This window comes from Diachasmimorpha longicaudata, chromosome 2, assembly GCF_034640455.1.
Source record: "Diachasmimorpha longicaudata isolate KC_UGA_2023 chromosome 2, iyDiaLong2, whole genome shotgun sequence".
NCBI lineage: Eukaryota > Metazoa > Arthropoda > Insecta > Hymenoptera > Braconidae > Diachasmimorpha > Diachasmimorpha longicaudata.
The window spans coordinates 254,977-280,458 of NC_087226.1; the positions used below are offsets into that span (position 1 = coordinate 254,977).

General features: G+C 36.0%; 1 protein-coding gene across 1 annotated transcript in view; it reads right to left on the reverse strand.

The window, feature by feature from the left end:
• Positions 1–508: 508 nt before the first annotated feature.
• The window catches only part of LOC135159786 (tyrosine-protein kinase Dnt), a 63,528-nt gene continuing 38,554 nt past the window's right edge, over positions 509–25,482 (reverse strand). The window contains exons 2-8 of the mRNA XM_064115824.1: positions 16,677–16,804; positions 12,937–13,346; positions 10,055–10,240; positions 6,737–6,875; positions 6,349–6,641; positions 3,650–3,809; positions 509–2,600 (exon numbers count right to left, since the gene is read on the reverse strand). Coding sequence (XP_063971894.1) covers positions 2,352–2,600; positions 3,650–3,809; positions 6,349–6,641; positions 6,737–6,875; positions 10,055–10,240; positions 12,937–13,346; positions 16,677–16,804 — 1,565 coding nt within the window. The 3' untranslated portion in view covers positions 509–2,351. The remainder of the gene's footprint in view (positions 2,601–3,649; positions 3,810–6,348; positions 6,642–6,736; positions 6,876–10,054; positions 10,241–12,936; positions 13,347–16,676; positions 16,805–25,482) is intronic.

The window sequence follows — 25,482 nt, forward strand, 5'->3', positions numbered from 1 at the left end:
ACTAACAACTTCATTTCTTCCTTGTTAAAATCAACAAAGTTAAAAGTACTCAGAAAACATCGAGACTATTCGATATCTCGAAAGTCTGTCACGCTTATGCCTCATTGGCTCATTTGTCTAAGGCGACTAATTTCAATTCAGAACTCATTTAATTTTGTGATTTCGATCAAGATTGTTATCACTACGTCGTGCATTCATTGTAAGGACAGGATAGAATGTATAGTATCTCAAGTTCGTTGCAGTTAACCACCTAGGATGAGTTAAATCATAGTGTAAATAAAGTAAAAACAAACCGACCATTTTTCAGTAGAAATTACGAACAAAATTAGACGTTTGAATACGTTGGCCGGTCAAGTTGCACCAGCAGATGAAGTTTAATCAGGAAACATTGAAAACCGATAAATTCACGACCTAAATGTTTATGTAACATCCACAATAACAATAGTCACTTGAGTTCGTTGCAGACAAGGTAGAGGATTTGTAGTAGACAATTAACAACCACTGAAACTTACATCGAAATCCATTTATTTTATTTCAATATAGCGTATACATATATATATAGATATATATGTTCACTATATACAGTCTTTGATGGGTTTTGGTTGTACAACCTTGTTATTTAAACTATGTACAAAAATACAAAAAATTGGCACGTTGGATACCTACAAACATTGTGGCAAGCGAATTATTAACATATATCACTCTATCACAATCATAAGGATTCCAAAATTCTTCACATTGTGTTATCCGTTCATGGCATTAACATTTCGCTTTACTGAGCAGCATATACTGTAATAGCTGATATCTGGATATGCTCGGCAGTGATAATTTTTTGTAATTTCAATGGCAAAGCTGTATCCGATACTTTAGCATCTAATTTTTAATATATCAAACATTTTGTCTTTTACAATTACAATTTCAGATTTTAAATACAATGGAAATCCATCCATCTTTACGTCAGAGCGATATACAATTCTATACGAAACACATGCGGTGTACACGGAGAAGAATATTCGGTAAAAATTATCTAACTCTTTGTGTAATTCGTCAATCAGTATAATTTGTACCAAGCCTTGCACGGACAGAAAAAAAAGTTTTCCAAATTATCGATAAATTTACTGGTCCAGGATATTTCAATTAAAAGTTCCAGAATTATTGCGGCTACGAATGTCAAAATTCGTGTAGGTTAAATAATGTCGAAATACCTATCACTGTTTCCTTTCAACGATAAGCATCACTTTTCGTCCCTTCGGTCACAGATTTCAATTTTCGTCTTTTCCGTTGAATTTCCAGTAACACCTTGGTAGTTTTTACTGCCACGCCTGTTGATAGATCGCCCAGTCGTTGCGCTTTTAATTCATCCCGGGTAGCTTTTAGTTCTACCACATGCGTAGCTAAAAATATCAGTTCCGTCGTGACAAATGTCCATCGTGCATCAGTCATTACGCATCAGTCGTATCACGTTGTCAATGAGAAATTGGTAACTAAAAAAGGGCTAAACTAACAAATATCTGACCAATATTTGCATGCAAATCTTCGATTTTCTGAATGGCAGTAAAAATACGGACGAGGCCGAAGGAATTTACTGCCCGAAAAATCAGGAAATCCGTACACCAAAAGTTTGAGTGATGACTATTCCAAACACCTATTTCAAAAAAATAGGATACGTCACACGTGCGAAAAAAAAGGGATATTAAATTGGTGTGCTGATATTTTTTCGAACACTCGTCAGCAGCTAAAAACGACCTCAGTCGCGTTAACGTTCCTACTTTTCCCACTTGTTCCGCGTAGTTTATTCGTTCCGGAATCCGTAAATTTTCACGAATGACTGGGCTATCCCTATTTCGCGGCTAATCGCAACGCCTATCTCAGCGGAAGAGAGAATTGATGAGTCATTTTTACGAAACATAAAATATCAGTTGAGACTCATAATTTTCAGTCAATTCAAATTCGCTCGCCGATTACATTTGGAAAGGTAATTTTTCATTTCTCTTGTGGTACTTTATATCGAATATTTTTCTCCGTGCAGATTTTCTGATTCGGGTGGTTATAGAATTTATCTGGAGCTCAACCAAATTTCCAATCCACACAAACGTCAGAAACTATTTAGCAGAGTTGTTGCGTAATGTATTATTTCATTCTTAAAATCAAAATAACAGTGATATCTTCTCTCTCGGGAGTTAAAACTACATCTCAATAAGTACTATTTCCACTATTTACAACAAAATCTTTAAGGTAAAAACAAATAATGTCTGGAGATAAATTCGAACACAACCAGTCTTCTATCCATCGAGGGGGAGAAATTGAGTTTTCAACGCTTGTTGCAGTTTACTCTGTAAAGCTCATTGAATTCAAACGTATCTAGTCAACTGTGTGTGGAACTCTTGGAGGCAGACAATGAGCTGAGAGAATGTTGGCCTCTCGTCTGGTGACATGGCCCAACAATACGCCATGACAGCAAACAACTCGTCTGGACAGTTTATCGGTTGTGCGAGTCTGTAACCATTTCTGAGGTAAGAGGCCATCTCAAATGGATCCACTTCTACGTATGGTTGTTGAGCGAGAGTTGTCAATTCCCACAGGAGAACGCCAAACGCCCACTGAAAATACACGAAAACCACATTCAAGACATTTTTCATAATGTTTCAATTTTCCAAATTTTCAGAATTTAGTCAATTTTTGGAGTTTATGGTGTTATATCCATCGAAGATTATGGCAATAAAGGCGTTGCAGCAAAGTAGCTTCGAAAAAAATTAAACCTAATATTTGCAGATGAAAAAACTTCAATATTGATCTAATAATCCATATAAAAGGTTTTATTGTTTTTATCGCTAGTTTAAAGGCTAACAGAAACGTGAAAAAATTCCCCTGAAATTTGCCCCGAATCTATTATTGAAACAAATTACAGTTACGGTTTCAGCGTTTTTCCTGAATATCTCCATAAATAGAATTTTGCGCAAACAAACAAATTAACAGTACAGTATAATAATAATTGATAATAGTTTTGGCATTTAACTTTACGTCGTGTATGAAAACATTTAAATATTGCTTCCAAAAGATTTTTGCATGGTGGAGTATCAAGCGAGTGAGCGATCTGAGTATACTAGCCAAAGCCTTCATGTGCTAGTATCTGCAATTTTATTATCATAATACAACAAAAATATACAGATCTATCTTGCTCATAATTTTATGAGGAAAAATTTTGTATACATTTTTTTTTCTCTATTGTCACCATTTAGCGAGATATGGAATAAAAACGATAAAATCGCCAATTCTAATTATTTAAACAGTAACTCCGGGAGTGGTTTTGGGGAGGAATTTTCATCTTTCTCTTCCTCAACGTTAATATAGCGATGAAAGAATCATCACAGATAAATTAATATACAAACACTATAGGATTATTCCCAGAAAATATTTTGTATTTGATTATTTTTGCGTCGGAAGTCAGTTATTGTTCAAAGACATGGAATTTTTAAGATGGAGTTCAATTTACTCAGTTACTGCTTCCAATGAGTATTACTTTCCCTATCTCCATCACGTGTTTTAAAATTCTAATAAATGATCATAAGCGCATCATGCTCACTCCCCTATTTCTCGAAGTTTAACATTGACGTATGGAAATGCGAATTAATTTTCTTTGTTTACTCACCACATCGGAGGCCGTGGTGAAGGTTTTACTGAGAAGACTCTCAATAGCCAACCACTTTATTGGACGATTCTCGTTATCACCCAGACAATGATAGTCTTGTGGGAAGAGATCCCTGGCCAGGGCATTGTCAGTGATCTGTACTCTCAGGTTATCGTCAACACTAAAACAGAAATAAAATCGTAAAAGACTTTAATTGACTTCAATTGCCGAACCGATTAAATGTCCAATTAAATTCCATTAGATTGTTCTATTGATTTTATTCAATTTCAATGAATGAGATGGAATAATTGGATTATACGACGACGTGATTGCAATGAATTCACGCGATTTTCAGGAGAAAATAGTGCAACTGAACAGGGAAAAGCAAAAAGCGTGAAACGAACATATGAGAAGAATGCGAAATTCAATTTCATCTTTTTTTTTTCAATCACGCCACAGTGGACGTATTCATAAAAGTTTTCTCGCTTCGCTGTTCAATGTGACGGATGAAATTATGACCAGCACATACAATTTATGTGGCGGGAGAGTTTCATTAGCATGATAATGGTATTTCCATGAAAACCTCTTTATGTAATGAAATTAGAGCTACGAAAAATTCTCTTTAATAACGATCATGTGCAATATCTCTAATGAATGGAGAAAGTGAAGGGGTTTTTATGAGAATAATTCAGTAACGAACTGACCAAACGAGATAAGTTGACGCATTTCTCTGTCTTTTTTTTTATATCTTCAAATTGGAGGAAGATAGCGGATTTTTGGTTGTAACGGAAAGTGCTGCAGTTTTTGATCAATCAATTTAGGGCTCAGGATGAACGGTGAATAGAAAAAAAGGTCAATCAAGTCCGATCGACACTTCGTTTAACTTGCACTCTGGATTAAGAATTATCAATAAATTTGTTTAAGTGAGATATTAAATAATGAATGAAAATCACAGTTTTAAGGAATCGAATTTTGAGGCAATTTCTGATTACTCCATTTTATGTATTAAAATACTAATTGTCCTGGATTTTTTAATATTCGTAGACATTCATTATCAATTCAAGATGTGATATCAATTATTATTACACTAATTCATCCCTTCCATGACGAAATACCACTGCTAGAAATGCATCTGCGTCGCCACTTGACTCTACAACAGAGTAGCTTGTCAGGTTCAAGGCATTTCACAATTTATTTTGATGGTTTTTCGAGGACTGTGGTCATATTATTCCGATTAAGAATTACAGTCGAAGCACCATTCTTTTCGCGTTCGGTAATAAAACTATCGATAATTTGGCGACAGTTCACAAAATGGGAAAATATTCGACTTAATGATCTGAAATTATCTGAAGTACTTAAGTGGCTGGATAAAAATGGTTTGTTTGAGATTGAGATGAAATCGAGATACGGAATTGGGTAAAAATGAACTTCTGGAGGAGATAAGAAATTAAAATTATGCTGGAGTTATGAAAAGGCTATTTATAACGTACTGTATTGTGGAATTAATCCATTGCCCTTCCTAAATAATTAATACTACACTTCACATAAAACGTCTCGATAAATAATGGATAAAGTGATTGATGATTGACTCGAATGACATAGATTATTTTTGCCTCTGCATGAAATATTATGATTGACACGTTTGTATTGTGACATAAACTTGTTAACTCTCCTCAACTTTCAATACAAACAACAGTAAATTTAAACTACATTGCTCCGTGATAAATAATTTTTTCACAACGTTAGCATCCTAACAAAAATTTTTTTTTGGGCAAAATAGAAAAATTGAACTATGTCAAAAACTTAGTGAGAACGGACACACATTGTTTGATTAATTGAGATAGAGTACATCGAGACGAATATTTTGAGAGTTGAAAAATTGAAATCGGTTTCTGTTGGATTTTTCATAAAATAAATAAAGAACAAAAGTCAATCTTATTCTCTTCTGAGTGTTGAAAGACATTTTTATGGGTTCGAATTCTGAGAAGTGTGAGGTATAATATTTGGGCTTGATTTTTAGTATGTAGACAAAGTGAAATGAATAAGACTCTTTGAGAGCATGTGACTGGAAGGTCCAGGGTGTTGTTTCCCTTTGTAGACCTAGTTAGTTCGTCTAAGGAATCGGTAGAGAGTGGACGTGTCTTCCGAGCATAATTATTTGACTTGAATCATACAGAATAAAGTAGTTTAAATTACTTATTGAATTATTATTTCTTATAACCCATTTCCAATAGTTTGAAATTTATGTAAAACGGCTGGACCAGTCGAAATGAATTTTGGCACCGCGTTAATTCTCAGTAATTTGACGAAATTTGACATTTCTCAAAAGAACTTTAACCCTTTATTCGTTCATTTTTTTAAAAGAGTGGACCAAGTTAGCCATACGCACCTACCCAAATGATGCTCAAATTTGGTATTTTACCTTTCACACCACTTTACATAATTTCCAATCAAAGTTAGAAAATCCTAACATCGGAGGATTATAAACCTTCCATTTGGAAGCAAAAAGAAATAAATCCACGTAATCCATTATCTCGTTCAATGAAAAAATATATCAGAATGAACGCGCAAACATTTTCATGAAAGTCATTGCTTTTAAACCATATACACTCGCACTTTCCGTCTCTGATGGATTAAATCTCGACTGTGAATATTCAAAAAATAGTTGTTCTTCAAACCTGCAATAAAAAAAGTTGAAGTGAAAAAATGTCTCGACTTACACACAATTTCTCGCGGCTAAATCTCGATGCACGAGTCGCTTTCTGTGTAAATATTGTACACCCTTGGCAGCTTGAAGAGCCATCTCAACGACTTCCTGAGTGGTTAAAGCCCTCGGTGGGCCCTCACTGCTCTGTTTGCACCTCAGCAAAAACCTCTTCATGTTCCTATACGCAGTGTGAGGATAGAGTAGAAATGGTGCGCTCCTGTCCTCAATTGAGACCCCCAGTACTGGAAGTAGAGCTGGATGACTCAATCCATAGAGTGCCAAACCCTCCCGAAGGAGCAGTGCGACCTAGTGAAATCAAATTTGATGAGTATCGAGAGGACATTGAAAATATTTATTCCAAAGGAGAGATTAAAGTTTGAGGTATCAGATAAATTACTCACCTGGGATTGAGAGGCATGTTCTGCTGCGGTTTTAACCAAAACTTCTCGGGGGGTTGTTGCGCCCTCCTCGTGGTAACTACCTCGGTAAACCCGACCGAACGTTCCTTCCATTTCAATGCTTAAGAGACGCACTCGACACCTGAAACAAGAAGAGAGAAACTTTGAGAAACGATGAAATTTCCGAAATAAAAACGAACTGTGTAAACAGTGAAATAATCGAATGTCCCTTGAACTAGCTTTAAGTCTCCTGGACAGAACTGCAGACTACACACGTCTCTTTCTCATGTCATTTAAAAAGAATAAGAGAAATAAAGTTCAACCCACTGCATTTGATATTCATTTATATATCTCATGTCCAATAATTCCAAAAATCTTAATTGTTTCAATGGAAAATCAATATAATACAGTTGCGTAGTAGTAAACTGAAATGAGTTACTTCTGAATACTGCACAGTATTTAATGAATATCTCCTAATTTAATTGAGTATAACGACAAATGTAATCACAGAAATTCCGTTATCGCTCTTCATTGAAACATATCATTGAAACACTGGATTAAGAGATAAGTTGAACTACCTCGTTTTACCACTTGGCAACTGAATATTCATGAATGATATTAAAACTAATAATAGGATATTAGAAAATGTTGAAAATTATTGCAATTTTACTGATATTAATGGCACTATCCCCAATATGAGAAATATTGGACAAATTTTGCGATTCTGTCAAATTCTAGGACATTCTCAACGTCCCTGAGGCCCCTCATCAATCTTCATTATTTCGTGACACGTGCACAGTGGTTTCTCTATTGAGAATCATGGGACATCACGTCCCGTATACCCTCTCATCATCAAAAAGGGAAGTCGTGTTGTGGAGCAATAGTAATATCGTAGGGGAGTACAGATAGTTTGTGTAGATACGCATCAGAAAAATATAATGGACTGGTGGTGGTAGATTTTCGATTTGTAGGGTAAGTTTTTTGATTAAGGGACAAAGGGTCCAACTTTTTTCCAAAATCGATTGTTGGAATTCTTTTTCACACCAATTCGAACAATCGACCCTAAATAAATGAACTTCTCAGCAAATAACGAAAAACACTCGACAGCCCCGTAGACAAAAGAGTCTTGTCTTCGGGGCACATCTCTCACCCTGGGCGAACCAAGGGCGAGGGACACTCTCCAGCAAAACCCCGTCGGATTATCAACCTAGTTAGAATTACATAGGATTTTCCTTGGCTACAAAGTAAATGTTAAAAACTTAATAAAAAATCTAGACGTGAAATTAAATAGAAGGAGATCATTATTTATAATACGATTACGCGTTGAAATGACACAGGTCAAGATTTAGACAAACAATTTGAAGGCTGGCACTCAAAATTTAATCAATACTTTCTTATTACATGACGTTTCTACAATATAATAAATCACATAAATTTGTGGAGGAGAAAATTTCCGAGACTTTATTAAAGGGGCTCGCTGTATGGCAAGGGCTAGAGTTATAAACATTGAGAAGAGGTATTCAACACTAGGACGACGGTGGAGATGACTGTTGGGAAGTGGTGACACGGCAGTTTGCCGTGCATCATTGGCCAACGAACATCATAGAATGATCTGAATCATCTGAAGCTCTCCATTTATTTGAATTGAATAATTAGTTAACCAACCACTACTATAATGCATTGAAAAGGACACCCTCATTGCTAAAATTTAGGAATCATACAAATTTTAATACGACTACCGTAAATTCCGCGAGGCACTTGGCATTAGGGTCGTGGGTACTCAAGGTATTATTGATTTTTCTCATGAATAAATAAAGCTTCATGATATTGATTGCATTTATCTATTTTGCCTTAAGAACGCGGATTAAAACAGCTATTTTCAATAATTTATTGTATTGGAGCGACGGTCTTGCATACTCTCAAACTCCACACAAGGCTTCAGAATATATCGGAGAAAATTTGAAAAATTTGGCTCCACTTTGACACATCTCTTGAACATATTTAAGTCTTAAACAGTCCAGAAAATAAATAAAAAAATCCATATTCGTTTTCCTATTTATCTTTTCCGTACGGCAAATATTCATTTTAATCAATTTGTCGTGAGTACTTAAGCACGTTTGAGCTTATAGATAGATTGGCACAGGAGTTGTATGATGATAAAATGAGAATCGAGTGGTAAAACCGAGCGCAGCCAGCAAAAGAGATGATGGGGAGTAGGACGATGGTGTATACAAGCGCAGAAGTGGTTGAAACGTGACTTCTCGACTGTCACTTGAGGCCGGTGCACTCATTGTAATATCAGGAACTTTCTCTCCTACAACGGACACTTGACCCAAAAAAATCTATGGCTGGCTCGACATCAAAGAATATTTTCTCTTCAACTTATTTTTTCCTCTTTCATCATTTTTTTCCATGGCAAAGACATGTTATAGTTTTTACCCTGTTGTTTTTCTCTTTTATATTCTTGTGCAAATGTCAAGGAAAGATGAATTTCAAATTAAATGGAAAACCATTGACGCTGATGTATACTTTTGAACTGAGCAATTTGTGAAAAGTTGAAGGGCTTGTCAGATAACTCACCGCATTTTTAGATTATTAGGCTATTTCCGTCAGAATTTTCTTTATTAGCGAGATATTTTTTTCTCTTCTTGGGATTCTATTTCATTCAATACTTACTACTACCGAATGGGAGCATTGCAATTTATCAAATTGAAGCTTCTAATTTTTTGCGGCCCAATGATTTCCGATTTCAAGTGATTTCATAGGATTTTTTAGAAGGCGATAGCAATGACCATTATTTTAGTTCTTAGAAGTCCGTCCTTCTGATGGATTCAATCATTATTCGGTCACATATGTAAAATGATAATCAAGACGATCGTTAAAATCTTTTTCGTTTCCCCAAAACTTCCAATTTTTACAAAATAATAGAAAGACGCAGGTTAATCGCCTCGAAGTGAGTTTCGATACTTAGAAGTCAAGTTGAAGTTGCATCCATTTAAATGACATTTCCTTTCTATTAATTGTCCCTAAACTCAACTAATTAGCAACGAAAATTCGGTGAATCGTTTTCATAAATCATCTTTAAAAATTTTTATTGAAAGGATATACTGTAGAGAGGCTCGGAAAATAGTTTTCATCATATTTAAAATCATTTTGTATGATTTTGAATTAGTAAATTAATACTGTCACCCCTCCCTCGCTAGATATATAGATAATAAGATAAATAGACTTTTGAAATAAAATGGAATTGTTCATTATTCCAAATCCGTTCTGTTTCTGAAATTATTTTCCTTCTGATGGTGCAATAAATTTTGTTGTTACCTTTGAACAGTGATTTCCTGAATCCTTTCGTGCAACTCTCGACTAGGACGATCATCAAGACGCCTGTAGCTGGTAGCGGAAGCGCAGGATGGTGGTGGTGGCGTTTCCGGTGACAAGAACGTTTGCGCTGGCCCAATTCCGGTTCCCCTTTCAACACTACATGCTGAGCTCAAACCCCTGCTCTCCCTGAAACCGAAAATAAATGACAGAACCTTATGAAAGCCAGCTAATCTTTAAAACTTATGACGAGTATGGACAATATTGTAAATTGAAAATGGGAGGTTGAATAGAGCCGGTATCCGAAATGAATGGAGAAAGGACGACGGTTTTTATGATTGTAGGTCGAATTTCCTTAAAGCCCACCTCACAAACAAATGAAGATTGAATATCATTTTATCATGTATGGACAAAAGAATATAATTACTCTTGAAAAAATGGAAAACAAAATGTGCCAAGAACCAGTTCTGTGTTGTAGTTTGACCTAAAATTTTGTGAAACATAAAGGGAAATAGTTTTGTATGATGAAAATAAATAATTAAAGCGAAACGAAGATTCTTGACGAGGATTTGTTCACCTCATTCTCTCTGTCAGACTCCATAGCCTGAATTTAATCCACCATTTTCCAATCCCGGCCGAGATTCTTGTTTTTGTTTCAACTATTTTTCAAAAATTTATTTGTATTTCAGCAGATTTCATAATTTTTTTCAAAATAAAGCAGAAGCTTTTATATTTGATGGACCGTCTTTTTTAAATGAATTTAGAATAGAAGGAAATAGAGTTGAATGTTGGCAAGACATTCAAACCCACTGTTGGTAACATTTGAATGATATATGTACATTTGATGTTCCTATTTGGTTGGTTCAGTGCTGCCAACGTCACCAATTCCTTCTGATCATTTTATAATGTTAAATCGTGAGATTGTGGATATGGGATCGTTGTTATGCGGATATTTCCTTAACTACCGATTCAAAAAATATGAAAATTACACTATCTAAAAGAGCATAGACGATTTATGTACAGTAACTAAGGCCAGTACACTCATTCATTGTCCCTTGCTTGAGATAACGATTAGAAATTATTTAGAAGTAGTGGAGAGGAGTAGTTGTGTTCAGATTCAAAACTTTTTCTTGTGGATGCCCTACGGGGCATCTAGACTTGTGAAAATATATTCCTACGTATGTGTCTGCTCCCTCCCTTTCAACCAACTTGATGTGCCCTCGGCTTTTTCGAAATTATCAGTCTTATAAATTATAATGCTTTTGCATTCCTCTTTCGCCTTAAATTCTTGTACTGAGCATTTACTCATTAATTTACTAAAGTATCGTTACAATATATTCGTCACCGTACACCTAAAAGTAATTCGTCATAAGTGGTCACTAACTTTCGTTGTCAGTGTTGTTTCCAACTTTTTCTTTATTAATGAAAGCCGGGAAAATGAAATCACACTTTGCGCCATTATACACCAGCCAGACTAATCGTAACGATACGGTCATTAATGAATTATAATTGATAATTGGACAATTGCCGCTTCATTAATTTTTCGATGATGACATCGTCCTTTGTGAAATCTTCGCGTTCACGAGGAGAAATAGTTTCATAAAAATTACGTGACAATTGCCAAGTGAAAGCAAAGTACCGACGAAAATTACGAAAGGTCCAATAAACCGTATACTGAACGCTCCACAAATAGTACCTGCCAAGTTACCTAATTTTTACGGAGCGATATTTTTTTTTATTGTTTTAGAGTGCAGACATAATAACATCATCCTATTACAGATTACTTCGATTAACCCCAGATTTTACAGTTGTTTGGTATTTGCATATTTGTTCGATGTATGTAAAATCTGTCGCATTTACAAATTTTCTTAAATTGTATGGCACTAGAAGTTTGTGTCTTTGTTGCTCGTTTATTAGACTCTTCGTATTTTTTGTCGAACCGTTGTTCCCACACCCGCATTACGAAACTCGTCCGTAATTTTCACACAATATTTCCACCCGTTGATATAGTTTCCGAGAGGTGTATCATAATCAAGACGGTGTGGGTTGTTGCTGGATACATAATAATTAAGTACGCCGGGTAGAATAATGTCATTCTGCCACCGAAAACCCTAATGGAATCTTCGAATTACACGAACATGTGATATAAAATATTATTCAGTGATCATGGGAATTAGTGTGTACTCGTGTTAACTACCACCCCTCCCCCTTCCACGGGGATGTACATCCGTCGAAGTCGCACTAAACGGGTACTTAAATCGACCCCCCACTCTATACCACAGTTCATTCATTTCTACCAATTGGTGGATTGGTAGTTTGTTTCTGAATGGATCCGCACCAGTTCGATTTCAAAAATGAAAATGTAGATATTCGCGATATGAGTTAGTTGTGGTACTGACATTTCCCCCGGAATTTAGAAAGTAGTAACAGCAACTTCAACAAAACAATAAATTTTCTATGATCATACAAAATTTTAACTTGCTCACATTATTGAGTATAAAATATAAAAAAACGAAATGACGATATTTCGCGATTTTGATACCAACGAGGGTAGACATTTCATAGCTTTGGATGGTGACCAAACGAGGAGACGAGGTTTTCGAAAAAAAATTGAAATCTGTTGAGTCGTTTATGAGATTTTCATGGAAATACGTTGACGCGCCCATCCAAAAATTTATGGTAATTGGAGGATTTCAATAAACGACAGACTGGAACACACAATTTCCCATAATCGTATTACTTTTAGCAATAACAGCAATTATGCACAATTAAGGACAAACCGGGATATAGAATTGGATGGAGAAAGAACATGATGAATATGAACACTAACGGTTTAATAGAAGAAAATATGATATGGGAATTGAAAGGTAGAACATTGAACTCACTGCAACGGATCCCGATGTCTCCTCGCCTTCTTATCCCTCACATAATAAGCGATAACGAGGACGAGTATTGCAGCAATAAATGCACAAGCACATCCAATGGCAGCATAGAAAACTTGACCACCTGATGTTGTCCCAGAAGCTGCAACGAGCACCTCCTCAGGACTCGGATATGTACTTTTATCCTTCAGGCATATTTTTTTCCTCTTTACTTCAAGTTTCGTTGTATTTCTACGATTTTGTGCAACATTTATACGCAGAGTCAAGTCGACCTCGGCATCGTATGACCCACAGTGAAGGTTTAGTGCCCAAGTTTGCAGTCCTCCCACGGGGATTTCACCGGCGTCGGAGATATTGAAAGAGCTTTTCAATGCCGAGGGATTACTCACGTCAACTGCCATCGTGTAAGGGAGCTGAAAAAGACGAAATACGGGGATACATAAAAATATGTTCTTCCTATAATCCATATAAATCTACTTAAATACATTCAACTTTTCTTTTCTCCATTTTTAATTTTGCCGCCTTCTCATGCTAAATTGAAAACAAGTGTAGAATTATATTTTGTATAAATACACGAATCGATATTGCTGTTAACGAGTTTGCAATTGCCTAGTAAAAGGTTTTTTGCTTCAGATTTGCTAATTGCCATTAGAAATCAATCTGCGAAACTCGCCACTTTTCGAAAATTAGATTCTATTCAATTGAACACAATGTAGAGGGCAAACAAATACCGTAAATTGAAAACTCAGATTTGAATAATCATGAAGCTTCCACCCGGAAGCAAAACATTAAATTGAATATAAAATTGTCAAATAACTGGAATGAATTATTACGGAATAGTGAATTATTGCCCAAAAAATCATTTCGCAGTTGAAGATGATTGACAATTTATGTAAACACCCGACCATTCGTCACCCACAGTTCGTTACCCCATTGATCAAACCCGAGTAGCTCATACATTTTTATGAGGGAAAAGCTGCAAACTCGATGAGACTACATCTCCTAATGAACTGGTTCATCCGTATCCTCAGTTTGCCTCATACCCCAGCAATTACTTTATCAATTCTAAAGAGACTTTTTGATATTTCCGCCAGTTAACATTTACCAAAACGGCCGTCTTATATATAGAGAAAATATCCGAATGGTAATCATTGATTTAGTTTATCAATTTTTACAAGCTCCAAAACCGTTGCGGTCACCCACACAATTTCACATCCACTTGACGAATTGATTTTCAAATTAAATATAATGAACTCCCTCTTCCCCATCTCCACCATTTAATCCTCATCTGTTCATTCTTAATTGATTGGCTGTCAAGGAACCTTTTTTCATAAAATTTATGCGGTTCTTAGAAGATATAATAGCTTCTTCATATTTTTCGCCTGAACTTTTCCGTCCAATCTGTAATTTATCCCCGGCTATATTTTTCAATCAACTAAACAAAAACCAAAAAAGCACAGATTGAAAAATCCTCAAGGTAAAAGGGGAAATATCCACTCGACTATCAGCGGGTTCATACCCACGAATTCCCCGATAAAATATATACCGTAGAAAAAAATAAACCTCAAGATAAATAACATTGTGATGAGGAAGAAAAGTGGTGAAGGTTATAGTGCACGAAATTCGTGTAGAATTCGTGTTCACAACATAGGTGTTTGATGGGCGTTGGAAAAACAAACGGAATGAACGGTATAGCTGCAAAAAGAGAAAATGAAGATCAATAAACCAAGGAGAATGATCGAAAGATGAGAAAAGACGAGGAAAAAAATGATTGGGAAGAGAGATAACAGATATTGCCACATCGTAACATTTGCTCGAATGGTGGTGGTGGAACTCCTACGTTGGGTATCGTCCCCTCGTTTCTCTTCCTGTAATCTTCGTTCGAAGGTAATTTTTGTGCTCAATGAAATAAGGACTATCTCGAGTTGAACCGATATACAGGAAAGTTTCTCACTGGGGTACAGCGCAAAACCATCAGACGAAGGAGAAAGACGAGACAACACTGATTATCGACTACAAATCCCTCAGTTTTCTAAGCGAACAAACAACCTTCACCACCATCTTTCAAAGTTCAAGTCTGGTGAAATTCTTCAGCATTGGACACTATCCGATATTCTCAGGGAATATAAAATTGCGGGGAATATTTATTGCATGATTTGAGGGATTAAACATCTGTTAATTTAATAGCTTAGTGATTTCTTGAGTGGATGAAGCAGACAATTACCGAAAAAATAGTGTGACGGGCACGCGAGGTGCAAAATGCTGAAATACTGCAACGTGTTTTATTCACACAGAAAGATTTCTATGAATACCATGAATTTTGTGATACATTTTGTCATTCATGATATGCAGCTTCGTAATATTTGCAAAACAGGACTATAAAATTTGAAAGTATATAATTTTTTATTTGAGTTTAAATGAAAAATTGATAGAAATTCTTTAAATATTTTTATCTAGATCAGTTTATTTTATAATGGCTCACTTCAATTTTTACTGTGTTGCACAGTATTTTTTCATCAACTCATTATGATTGATTAACGATGAGATTGAAGTTTTCCTAAGTTAACAATTTGTATTACGCTATAAACATTCACACATTTTTCTCTCGGTGTGTTATCAATTGCTCGATTTCAGTATTTATTTCATTGTTAACTCAATTGGGTGCAATGGAAATCAATTTTGAAAGTGCATATATACACAGACACCGCTTTTCTACTTTTCATAACATTGTAGATAATTTAAAATTGAAATTAGAGAATCGAAAAATCGATGAAACACAACACTTCTATTCAAAAACAACAACAAACATGAAGAAAATGTAATTTGATAGAGGCTAACATTTTCAAGTGCTTTCAAACTTTGCCAAGCCGGTTGAACCAATATTCAAATTCTCCTGAACCACAATTTTCGAAATCTTATTTTAGTGAATATACTAATAAAGAAGATATAGGAATCGTAAGGTGACCACATGACGAGCTTACTTCCACTAATAAAAGAGCCAATAAATCATCACTAGTTGAAAAAGTTATTCAAACCTGAGAGAATCAGGATAAAATGTTGAAAAATTACGGTCTCCCCTTCCACATGAAGCCCTAAAAGAATGCAAACAATGCTCATCAACGTCATCAACTGCCATTTTCCTCATAAAAGGGGATATTGAATGTCATACAATCGACATGATCATTCCCCCTGGGTATCAGTTGCCTCCCAGCGGGAGAAGAGAATAAAACTCGGCATCTGGAATTCCTGTAACTTTATACCACCACTGGCAAATGTCAAACCTGGCATTTTTTTATCGTCACTCTCGAGGCGGATGAAAAAAAAAAAAAAAAAAAAAAGGCTCTCCGAGAAATGGAAAGATATGGCTGAGTGAGTGTTGTAAGTAGGTAAGCGTGAAGGATGCAACGAGGAGAATATCCATATTATATCGAATGACTCTCGTTCGTGTCCAGTCAGCCCTGAACCCTCCCTTCAAGTGTTTTCGGTTTACTGTAGCAGTTTCAGAATTCATATCGGAGTTGGGTTTGTCCAGAGGAGCGTGACCATCCGATTTACATTCAAATCGGCATTTTTGGTGTTCAGCCAGCAGTATCGGGGTAATATTTGAGGAATACCAAATGTATACCAAATGGAAGTTTCATCGTGAGAGGAAACAGAGAAAGAGATATATGACAGTGGAGATGAAATATTAATGGAAGAGACAGATAGAGTTGAGTCTGGAGTAATCATGGAAATGTTCTTACCGGTCTTCCGGCGAGATTTTGCCATGTGAAGTGAAGCTTGTGCACTTGGGCGGGTACTGGTACGTTAAACTTGATAGCGTACTCGTTTATTACTCCCTCTCTTACGTAGAAAAGTTCCGCTTCGAGGCCTGCAACAGAAACAAATAATCCAATACTGAATACCTAAGTTTTAGGAGTCATCTTCGAGAAGTATAAATAAGTTTTAAACATCTTTTGCCTCGATACAAAATATCCATCGACACGCATGCACAGAGAGCTGCTAAATTCTACAGTACAGCAATGTCTTTCATTCGCACATGAAAATTCCCACCAATAACATTAATTTTCTCATTAATGATATGTATCTTCGTTAAATTTACGAAACAGCACTACATAATTTCAAGGTTTATTATTTTTTATTTGAGATCTGTTAAATATTCCCATGTAGATCTCCCCTGCATTTTTTTTCTATGTCGAACAGCAATTTTTCGTTTGCTCATTGTGATTGGATAACGATGAGTTGGACGCCGTCATGGGAGTTTGAATTTGTTACGAGGCCGAGATTTTTTATAATTCTGTTAGTTGGCACTAAAACTAGCGATAAAAACAATAAAAGCTTTTATGGAAATTAAAAAAAGTTGTCCGCCTCTGACACCTGCACTATAACTGAAGTGTTTTCATTTACTTATACTTTCAGTAAAATTTCATCGAAATTAATCCTGATTCTCTTCGTACCAAATCCACAATCCTATCCAACAATTTCCTGTTACGTCACACGATGTAAAAATTAAAATTGCTAGAGTCACAGTATATACTGTCCAAAACAAGTAGAAAGTTCACCACAATAAAGTCGAGCCCCACGTGATTGATAAATTATTTTAGGGCGTAACAAGATGGCGGGCAAAGTAAACTAGTACAGAATGAGGAGTTACAGATTTTCACAATTTAGTGTTGGAGTGCAATGTGCCCTATCCAGTAATCAGAATGCCGATGCTCTGTTGGAATGGGTTCAACTGTGTTTGTGGTACAGATTTCGGATATAGCCCAGATTGCTCAGAGCATAGCTCATTGCTGGACCGTGAAATTCATTAGTAGCGGATTGTAATTAATGATAGCCGTATTGATAGAGTGGAGTATTGGAGAGGTCATAGTGTTCGGTTGAATAATTACAACTTTTAAATAAGCATATTACTGTATGTATATTTATTTTAGGTATAGTATGTATGCAAGTATATTCGATTTTTGACGACAATATTGAGAGTATTGTCTTCTGTGAATAGATTAGATTGTTCAGAAACGTTTATCCTCGAAGTGTCTTTCAATTCTTTAAAAACGCACGCCAAATGGCTCCACTGGATTTTATTTTCCGATGATGAGAGAAAACCTAATCGCTAATTTCGAGTATCTCCATTCCACAATAATCAGTGAATTTGGTGAAATAGTTCGTACTAGTTAGTAATAAAATAGATAGAAATTGATGAAGCAGAGCTATTTTGAAGTTGTTAAATGTAAGGGGCGTCGTCAAAGAACAAACAAAAATTGAAATTGTAACGCATGAAGGAAGGCATTACTGGAAATCCTCAGTGGTAAATCCTTTTAGTGATATTTTGTTCGAAATTTTTCCATCATCTATAGGAGATTGATTAATCTATTCATAGTAGATAATAAAATGGTGTGAAAATGAATTTGTTATCAAGAGTACCATTGAAACTGCAATGTAACTGCAATAAGTATAATAAAATCCTTATTTTAATATATGACTTATTTCAAGTATAGAATATATACTCGATACTTGAATCAAGTAAATGTGACTTAACTCAAGGGTAAAATGTACTTGATTGAAATATCTTTTTCTTTGAGGGCTTAAAGTGGTCTGGATACAGGATTTCCCTCCCATTCCTATAGACGTTTTCATAGGTAAGGAAGCGCACACATAATTATCTAATCATCAGTGTTATTACCACGACAAGATATAATTATCGGAAATATAAGACTTTGAGTTCTAATTCCTCTTTCTAAACACATGTTTGATAGGTGCGTTGTTCGTATACATGGAAGGCTAGCTCCCAACGTAAAATCCAACTGGTCCCTCTTTTGCAAACACATGCCATGACCATGTGCGTGTAGTCTACAACTCACTCCCTTCCCACCTCATGATTACTCTTATTTATTTTCCTTTCCTGCTCATACAGAGGTTCGGAAGCCAACGCCGTCGCTGAATGGCGCATACTGCAGGTAAAAATAAACATAATAGAAGAGAATAAAAGAGGAATCGACGGTGGGATATCGTCGTAAGGTCTCTGAACAAACCAATTCTCATATTTCTGCTCAGTTACTGCTCATAAAATCCCGGGTTTACGGGGGTCGAAGGATTATTATTTCTCCAATTTTTTTTCTGTACTTTCAGATTTTTTTACGATTTTATTTATCGAGAATTCACTCATCTGTGTATGCGAGGAGTTATTGATGAGACGGAAATAGTAAGTAGGGATAGCTTTTTGTGGAAAACAATATTTTTATGGGTTTGTCATTCCACAAATATCTGAAGAAGCTATAAAATCTTATTCGTAGAAGAGTTCATGGATAACTTGAAATAATAACGGATGGGGTGAGTTATGGAGTGTGACTAGACTAAATAAAAAATTATAGTATAATGGAGCATTTCCGATTGTAATCTAGAAATTGTTGAAGACGCTAAATTTTCCAGAAATCTTCGCGGAAAGAAAAAAACGCTTAAATCAAGTATATTTTATACCCATTTCAAATATATTGCATTGTCACTGGTAATAATCGCTAACCAATTGATTTTGTTATCTACTATATCAACCTCTTATAGATGACAAAAAAAATTCATAATTTCAATAATTCAGTAGACTTGTCGTTTACTATTTCGCCAAATTCATTGATCTATCAATGAAATTTAATCAACTTACAACTGTTGACGGCGGATAGTAAAAATCTTGTTGGAGGAAATGATCAGGTGATCATTTAACAACAACCTGTTAAGGGTATCATTGCGTTCGAATGAATTAATTGTCAAGGAATCTTTTATATTCTCGCTCTGATGCTTTCCCAGTTAGGATCAATCATTATCAGCAATTTTATTGGCTTCGGGATCGACGCCTGGTTTATTGTCAGGATTGCGCCGGCGTTTCGCAACATCGAGTCTACATCTTCAGGCCATCGGTTCAGAATGGGTTATGAGATCATGAGAATGGGAGCTCATAGCGTTCAAATTCACACTGCAATATTTGCAAACGTCGTGTGCAATGCTGAAAATAAATCCGGCATCCGTCCGGAAGCCAATAAAATTGTCAGTTTCGGGGATACTCTCGAAATAACACGCGGGAAATTTTATGAGCATTCTCGAGCAGTAGCTCCTCATCAGCAAAACTATTTATTTTTACGTCAACTCTATTTTCCCCTTATGTACAAAGCTTTTTTATTTTTTATCACTCTCCAGTTGTCCATAAAAATCTAAAGACAACATATTCACACATTAAGGGACAGCTTTTGTACTCAGCTGAATGCACTCAGGAGACGTAAACCTAATTTAACTTTCAGCCGAGCGTACATTAGAGGGAGAAAATGGGGGAATGAGGAGAAACGTATATGTATTCCTGCAGGGGCGTGTGTATGGATAGTCTCGAGAACAATGAGCAAAGCCGGATACTGACAACCAACAATGGCTCTTCCAAGCGCATCCTCTCCATCCATGCGCGACCATTATTATATCGATAACCACTCACATTCGCCGATGCTCAAAGAAAAAATCACTCCAAGAACTGTTTTTTAATTGAGGGATCGATTTGGACTCGACTTTTATTCGGAATAGTCCATCACGCTCTCGTTAGATTATTTTTAATCCGATTTATGGGTAAATGGCTGCAGTTGTCGAGTCGATTCCGCGATGTGGAAAATAAATTTTCCAGGGAAATTAGATTTTTTTCCAGTGGAAATTGGATTATCCCTGCGTAGTGGAAAAAATTGTCGATGGAGAATATTCAGAGAGAAAATGAAAAATTCTTTCTCTCTGGAAAATGAATTGAATCGGGATCTCCCCTATAATGTCTCTGGACTCATTTTTCTCTCCTGGCCGAAAAAAAAAACTCGTAGCTCGTAATTGTGATTGTGATGATGGTAGTTATTTTATGAGGAGCCGAGAATTTTGGGTGGCCTCAGGAAATGTGACAGGTGATTTAGGAAATGCGAGGAAATTTGCATTTTGGATTTATTCCATGTGATTAGGTTGTTATTTTCACTGTTTATATGTCGGTAGTTATCTAATAGTTAATTGTATGGCGAATGTCCCGAAGAAATGAGCGAATTTAAACTGAGTAGAGAATTCACGGCAAAAAATTTAAATCAACTGTATTATATACTTGATTCTAGTATATCCGCTGTGAAATAAATAGAATAACATACTTACTTTCGGTATATTTTGTACTTAATTTGAGTATATTCGATTCTCAACGACTGTATTTGAGAATAAAATCATTTTCTCATGAGAGTATTGTCTTCTGTGCACATATTAAATCATTCAGGAACGTTCATCTTCAATATGTGTTCATTCAAAGTTTGAAAAATGACGGCAAGATGACTCCAGTAAATTCTATTTCCTGGTGATCAGGAGAACCCTAATCACTCATTATGTTCTCCCCTTCCCCCGTTTTGAGTGTCGCAATTGTACAATAAAATCGTTCCTCTTAAGTTTGTTTGATGAATCAGTGAAATTGATGAAATCGTTTGTACTAAATAGCAATAGAACAGTTAAACATTGACGGGGCAGTCATTTTGAAAATGCCAAATGTGAAGTGAGTCGACAAAGAGTGAACAAACAAAAAAGACTTCAAACCTACTTAATTATTGAAATTACGGCACATGGAAAATATACTGATAAATATTCCTCTGTTACTTGATCTATTCATAGTACACAATTAAATGGTGGAAAAATCAATTTGTTATCGCTTTGTGACTGAATCTCTTTATCCGATTACCAGAACACCTAAACGACTCCTGATTACAATGTCGATGATAATGTCGGTCTTTATCAGTATTGGACATCCGTCACAATACTCATTTATTTGATTTTATTTGAATTTCGATGACCGTTGATCAGGGAGTCTGGATTCCTACTGACGATGATCAATATTGAAACGTGCAACAGCTGTTGAATCCCAGCAATATGAGGAATACACACTTATACTTATTCTACAGAATCCTTATTTTCAGAGTAAAATACAAATACTTTTTCGATATATTCCTGACAGATTGTTACTTAGTGTAATGCCAGATCGAAACTGAGGGAAAAATACGGAGGGCCTCAATTGAAGTGTTTATCGATTTGCTTCGTTGGAGGAGGTGTTTTCTAATGAGGGAATAGGAACTCTGTCGCATCGGAAAGATGCGTAATGTCAGGGGAGTGAAGAGAGTATCTATTTAATTGATGAACCGTCGAGAGGATTATCTCGGAAACGCCCAGAGATTTTATTGGGAAGGAGCCAGACTACTAATTATTAACATGTAGATTTGTAGGTCTATAGCACAGCGTTTCACAGAGTAGTAATAAGTTTCAAATTGGGATTTGCATTTGGTTGCTAGCAGCGAATCTACTATATCAGCTACAATCCAACAGTTAAGTGAACGTTAGCGTACGACGGTATCGGTTACATTGAATAGCACTGCCGGTGGATCACATCGCTGGATGGTTCACCCTTATGCTTGAGCAAGTGCCTCGAAAGCCAGGGCTTGTACACTGTGTCCTGGCGCCTTCCATCGCTTAATTACGAATTACGTTTAACTCTGATAGCTGTTATTGCCACAACCCTTGAGTATACCTGCTACTAAAATGTTAATTACCATCAGTGGAGAAACTTTGGATGCAATTTTTCCCTACGATGAAATGATTCATTGAAAACGATTCACAGTATCTTTAGTTTGTTATTTGCAGAAAATTTTTCTGATCTCAAATTCTGAGAAGTGTGGAGACGAGGGATTGGACATGTGTTTTTTTTTTATTTAATTCATTGAAAGAGTTCGGAGCCGGTGAGTCTCTTTTTCTCGTTATTCTTTGAAATGAAGAAAATTTCCAACAATCTTCCAAAGCGGATTGGTGTACTCTAGAGCAAAATGGGGGTAAAACCTTGGGCCTATCTTTCAACAACTTGCGCTGAAAAATACTTGTCAAAAAAACTACTAAAGATACCTTCGAAACAAGAGGACATTTTATGTCAAATTTCAAATTGATGAACAAACTTTTTTTTCTGACAAGACGGGAAAATTGGAATATCTCGAAAACTTAGTGTATATATATAAACGCATTATTACGTTTCAGACTATTCTGCATAATTTCCAAGTAAAATAAGAGAATCTGAAAATCGGACGACTGCAAAGCCTACAAGTGAGCAAAAATTTGAACAATTTCCATTTCTTCAAAGTGTGTCCGATCTGGACCGAAATTTACTATGGTTTTCATTATTTGCACCACCATTTTGTTCACGCTACAGGGCAGTGGAAATTTGGGCAAAAAAGACCTACACGATACGAGATAAGTGATTGTGGGGCTCAATAGAACCTCATCTGTATTCTGTAGCCATCTGTACCGTAGTTAATTTTTCCAAGAACACCCCTATTTTTGTGACCATGGGGAGTGTCTAAAATTTGGGGAGATTGTCATGAGGGTCGTCCAGAAAATGGGTCATGCTATGATAAAGAAGGACTGATTTACCGCATAGGTGGTTCAATGAACAACACCAAATTATTTCCAGGCGATTATTTGCACTGGTGATTCTCTACTAATGATTTGACTGATTTAATGGACTGTATATTTCGATGATTATCTCTGTAATTATGCGGATTTGCACGATAGTTGACCGGATATTTTACACTCATTAAATGACCCTGATCACATGGATAACTTGCCGAACTGCATCCATAATTATTCCTGATGATATTGTTGAGTTAGGACTTTTCTCCACATTCACACTAAGGATAGGCTTCCCTGCACAAATTGCCAAAATCATTTTAAAATAGAGGAATGCTCTAGTACAGCAAACATGAATCTAGCACAAACAGCGAACCATAAGGAAAAAGGCGCTAAATGCGTGGATTTATACTTTAAACCACCTTCACACCCATAATAGTACAAGTTATATAAATTACCCAGAGAGTCTATTGTCAGTGTTAATGGTATTAGAGAAAACTACTACACCCGGTTGGAATCATAAATGGACCGAGCCTGCTTTAGCGCAGCACATTCTGTTGCACTGCCTATATTTCCAAATCAAAAGAAGCAAATCGTTAACTAGAGTCCTGCCTGTACTCCTCCTCCTCCTCCTTATACAACAAACGAATTTGCAAATGGAGCAGACTAAGTAAATAGAAATAATTTGTCAATATTTAAAGGAATGTAGGTTGTCAATTAAGTAATAGATTGACGGTGAAAGTAAATCTTATGTACAGATGTCAACACTAAAACGAAAAAAGGAAAAGATAAGCTTTCCTTATAGTTCAGTTGTTTAAGACTGTTTGGTGCGATCGAACCCTGATACCGAAAAAAATCATCTGCCCTCCTTGCCCTAGCCATCAATCATAGAGATATTCTGAAACGAAAACTATAAATTTTTTTTTCCCGTTTACTATGGAAATTCTTGTTGACATTGTCCTGTTTACATTCGCGACTGCTTGACTAAAATAATAAACAAAGATAAACACACTCGATGAATAGTTTGAGAAAATTTATTGTCTCCCCTTGCACACGTGTGCTGAATATATATTCTTTCCTGCGATTTCCCCGTAAGATACGATTTCTTCAGCCCAACCAATACGATTACCTGTTTTCGAGACTACGTGTGTGTATTCAGAAGCATCCGATGTCACAGGGTCAAAGGGACGCGAGCAAAAAGAAGAATAACAAGGACCAAAGAGCAGAATGAATGCCCATCTCTTGTGGTTCCGTCCCTTTGTTTTTTTCCTACCTCACAATTCTAAGTTTTTTATATTTGTAATTGTATCGCGATTCGACATTATGGAGGGGGGGGGGAGGAGGGTGACATCAATATGGTACCGAATAGCACATAATTACTGTGCCCGAGATTTTGCTAATTGCGTTATTGTTGAAGGTGTGGCGATACAGCAGTGTAAGCGTGACACTTGCCAGCGTAATTGAATTATGCTGACTAAGTGATGAAGTATAAACAGTCAATGCACTATTTAAGAGACGATTAAGTCTGCATGGATCAGAGCGAAATCGGCCTCAGACGCATGCAAAAGTCAGAAAGTCTTTGTAATCAGTTAGATGACAGAGCTATGATAATCATGTAATATAGATGATATAAATTAAATACCGATAAATTATTGGCGGCATTTAATCCTTTGAGCTTGAAACCAGAATAATGATAAGTAAAAAATAGACGTGATTTCAGCGAAAGCTCCTAAAATGTTAATAAAAATTGAAGATATTTAGTTTTGGGCCAGAGAGATCCTTCTCATTCAGCGAATCATACCATTAAAATTGTAAAAACATGAGACATATGAGATTATCGGTAATTAAACATCTAAATTTATTCATAAGAAAAAAGTGCAAAATATAGTCAAATGATTATGCGAACGTCCTTGTAAGTGAAGTTCTATCATAATTGTATAAAGTGCCTTTTCCGAAAACACCAATTGCTCTCACTACCCACATTACCAGCATCTTCGCAGCTCTGAAAATTTCTTCGTCTATGACTTTAGCTTTAAATAAAATGGATTATTTTTCCCACCCAAATTTCAGCCAATAGAATTGCACCATTTGTTGATATTTTGTATAGCCTACCTCGAATATCAG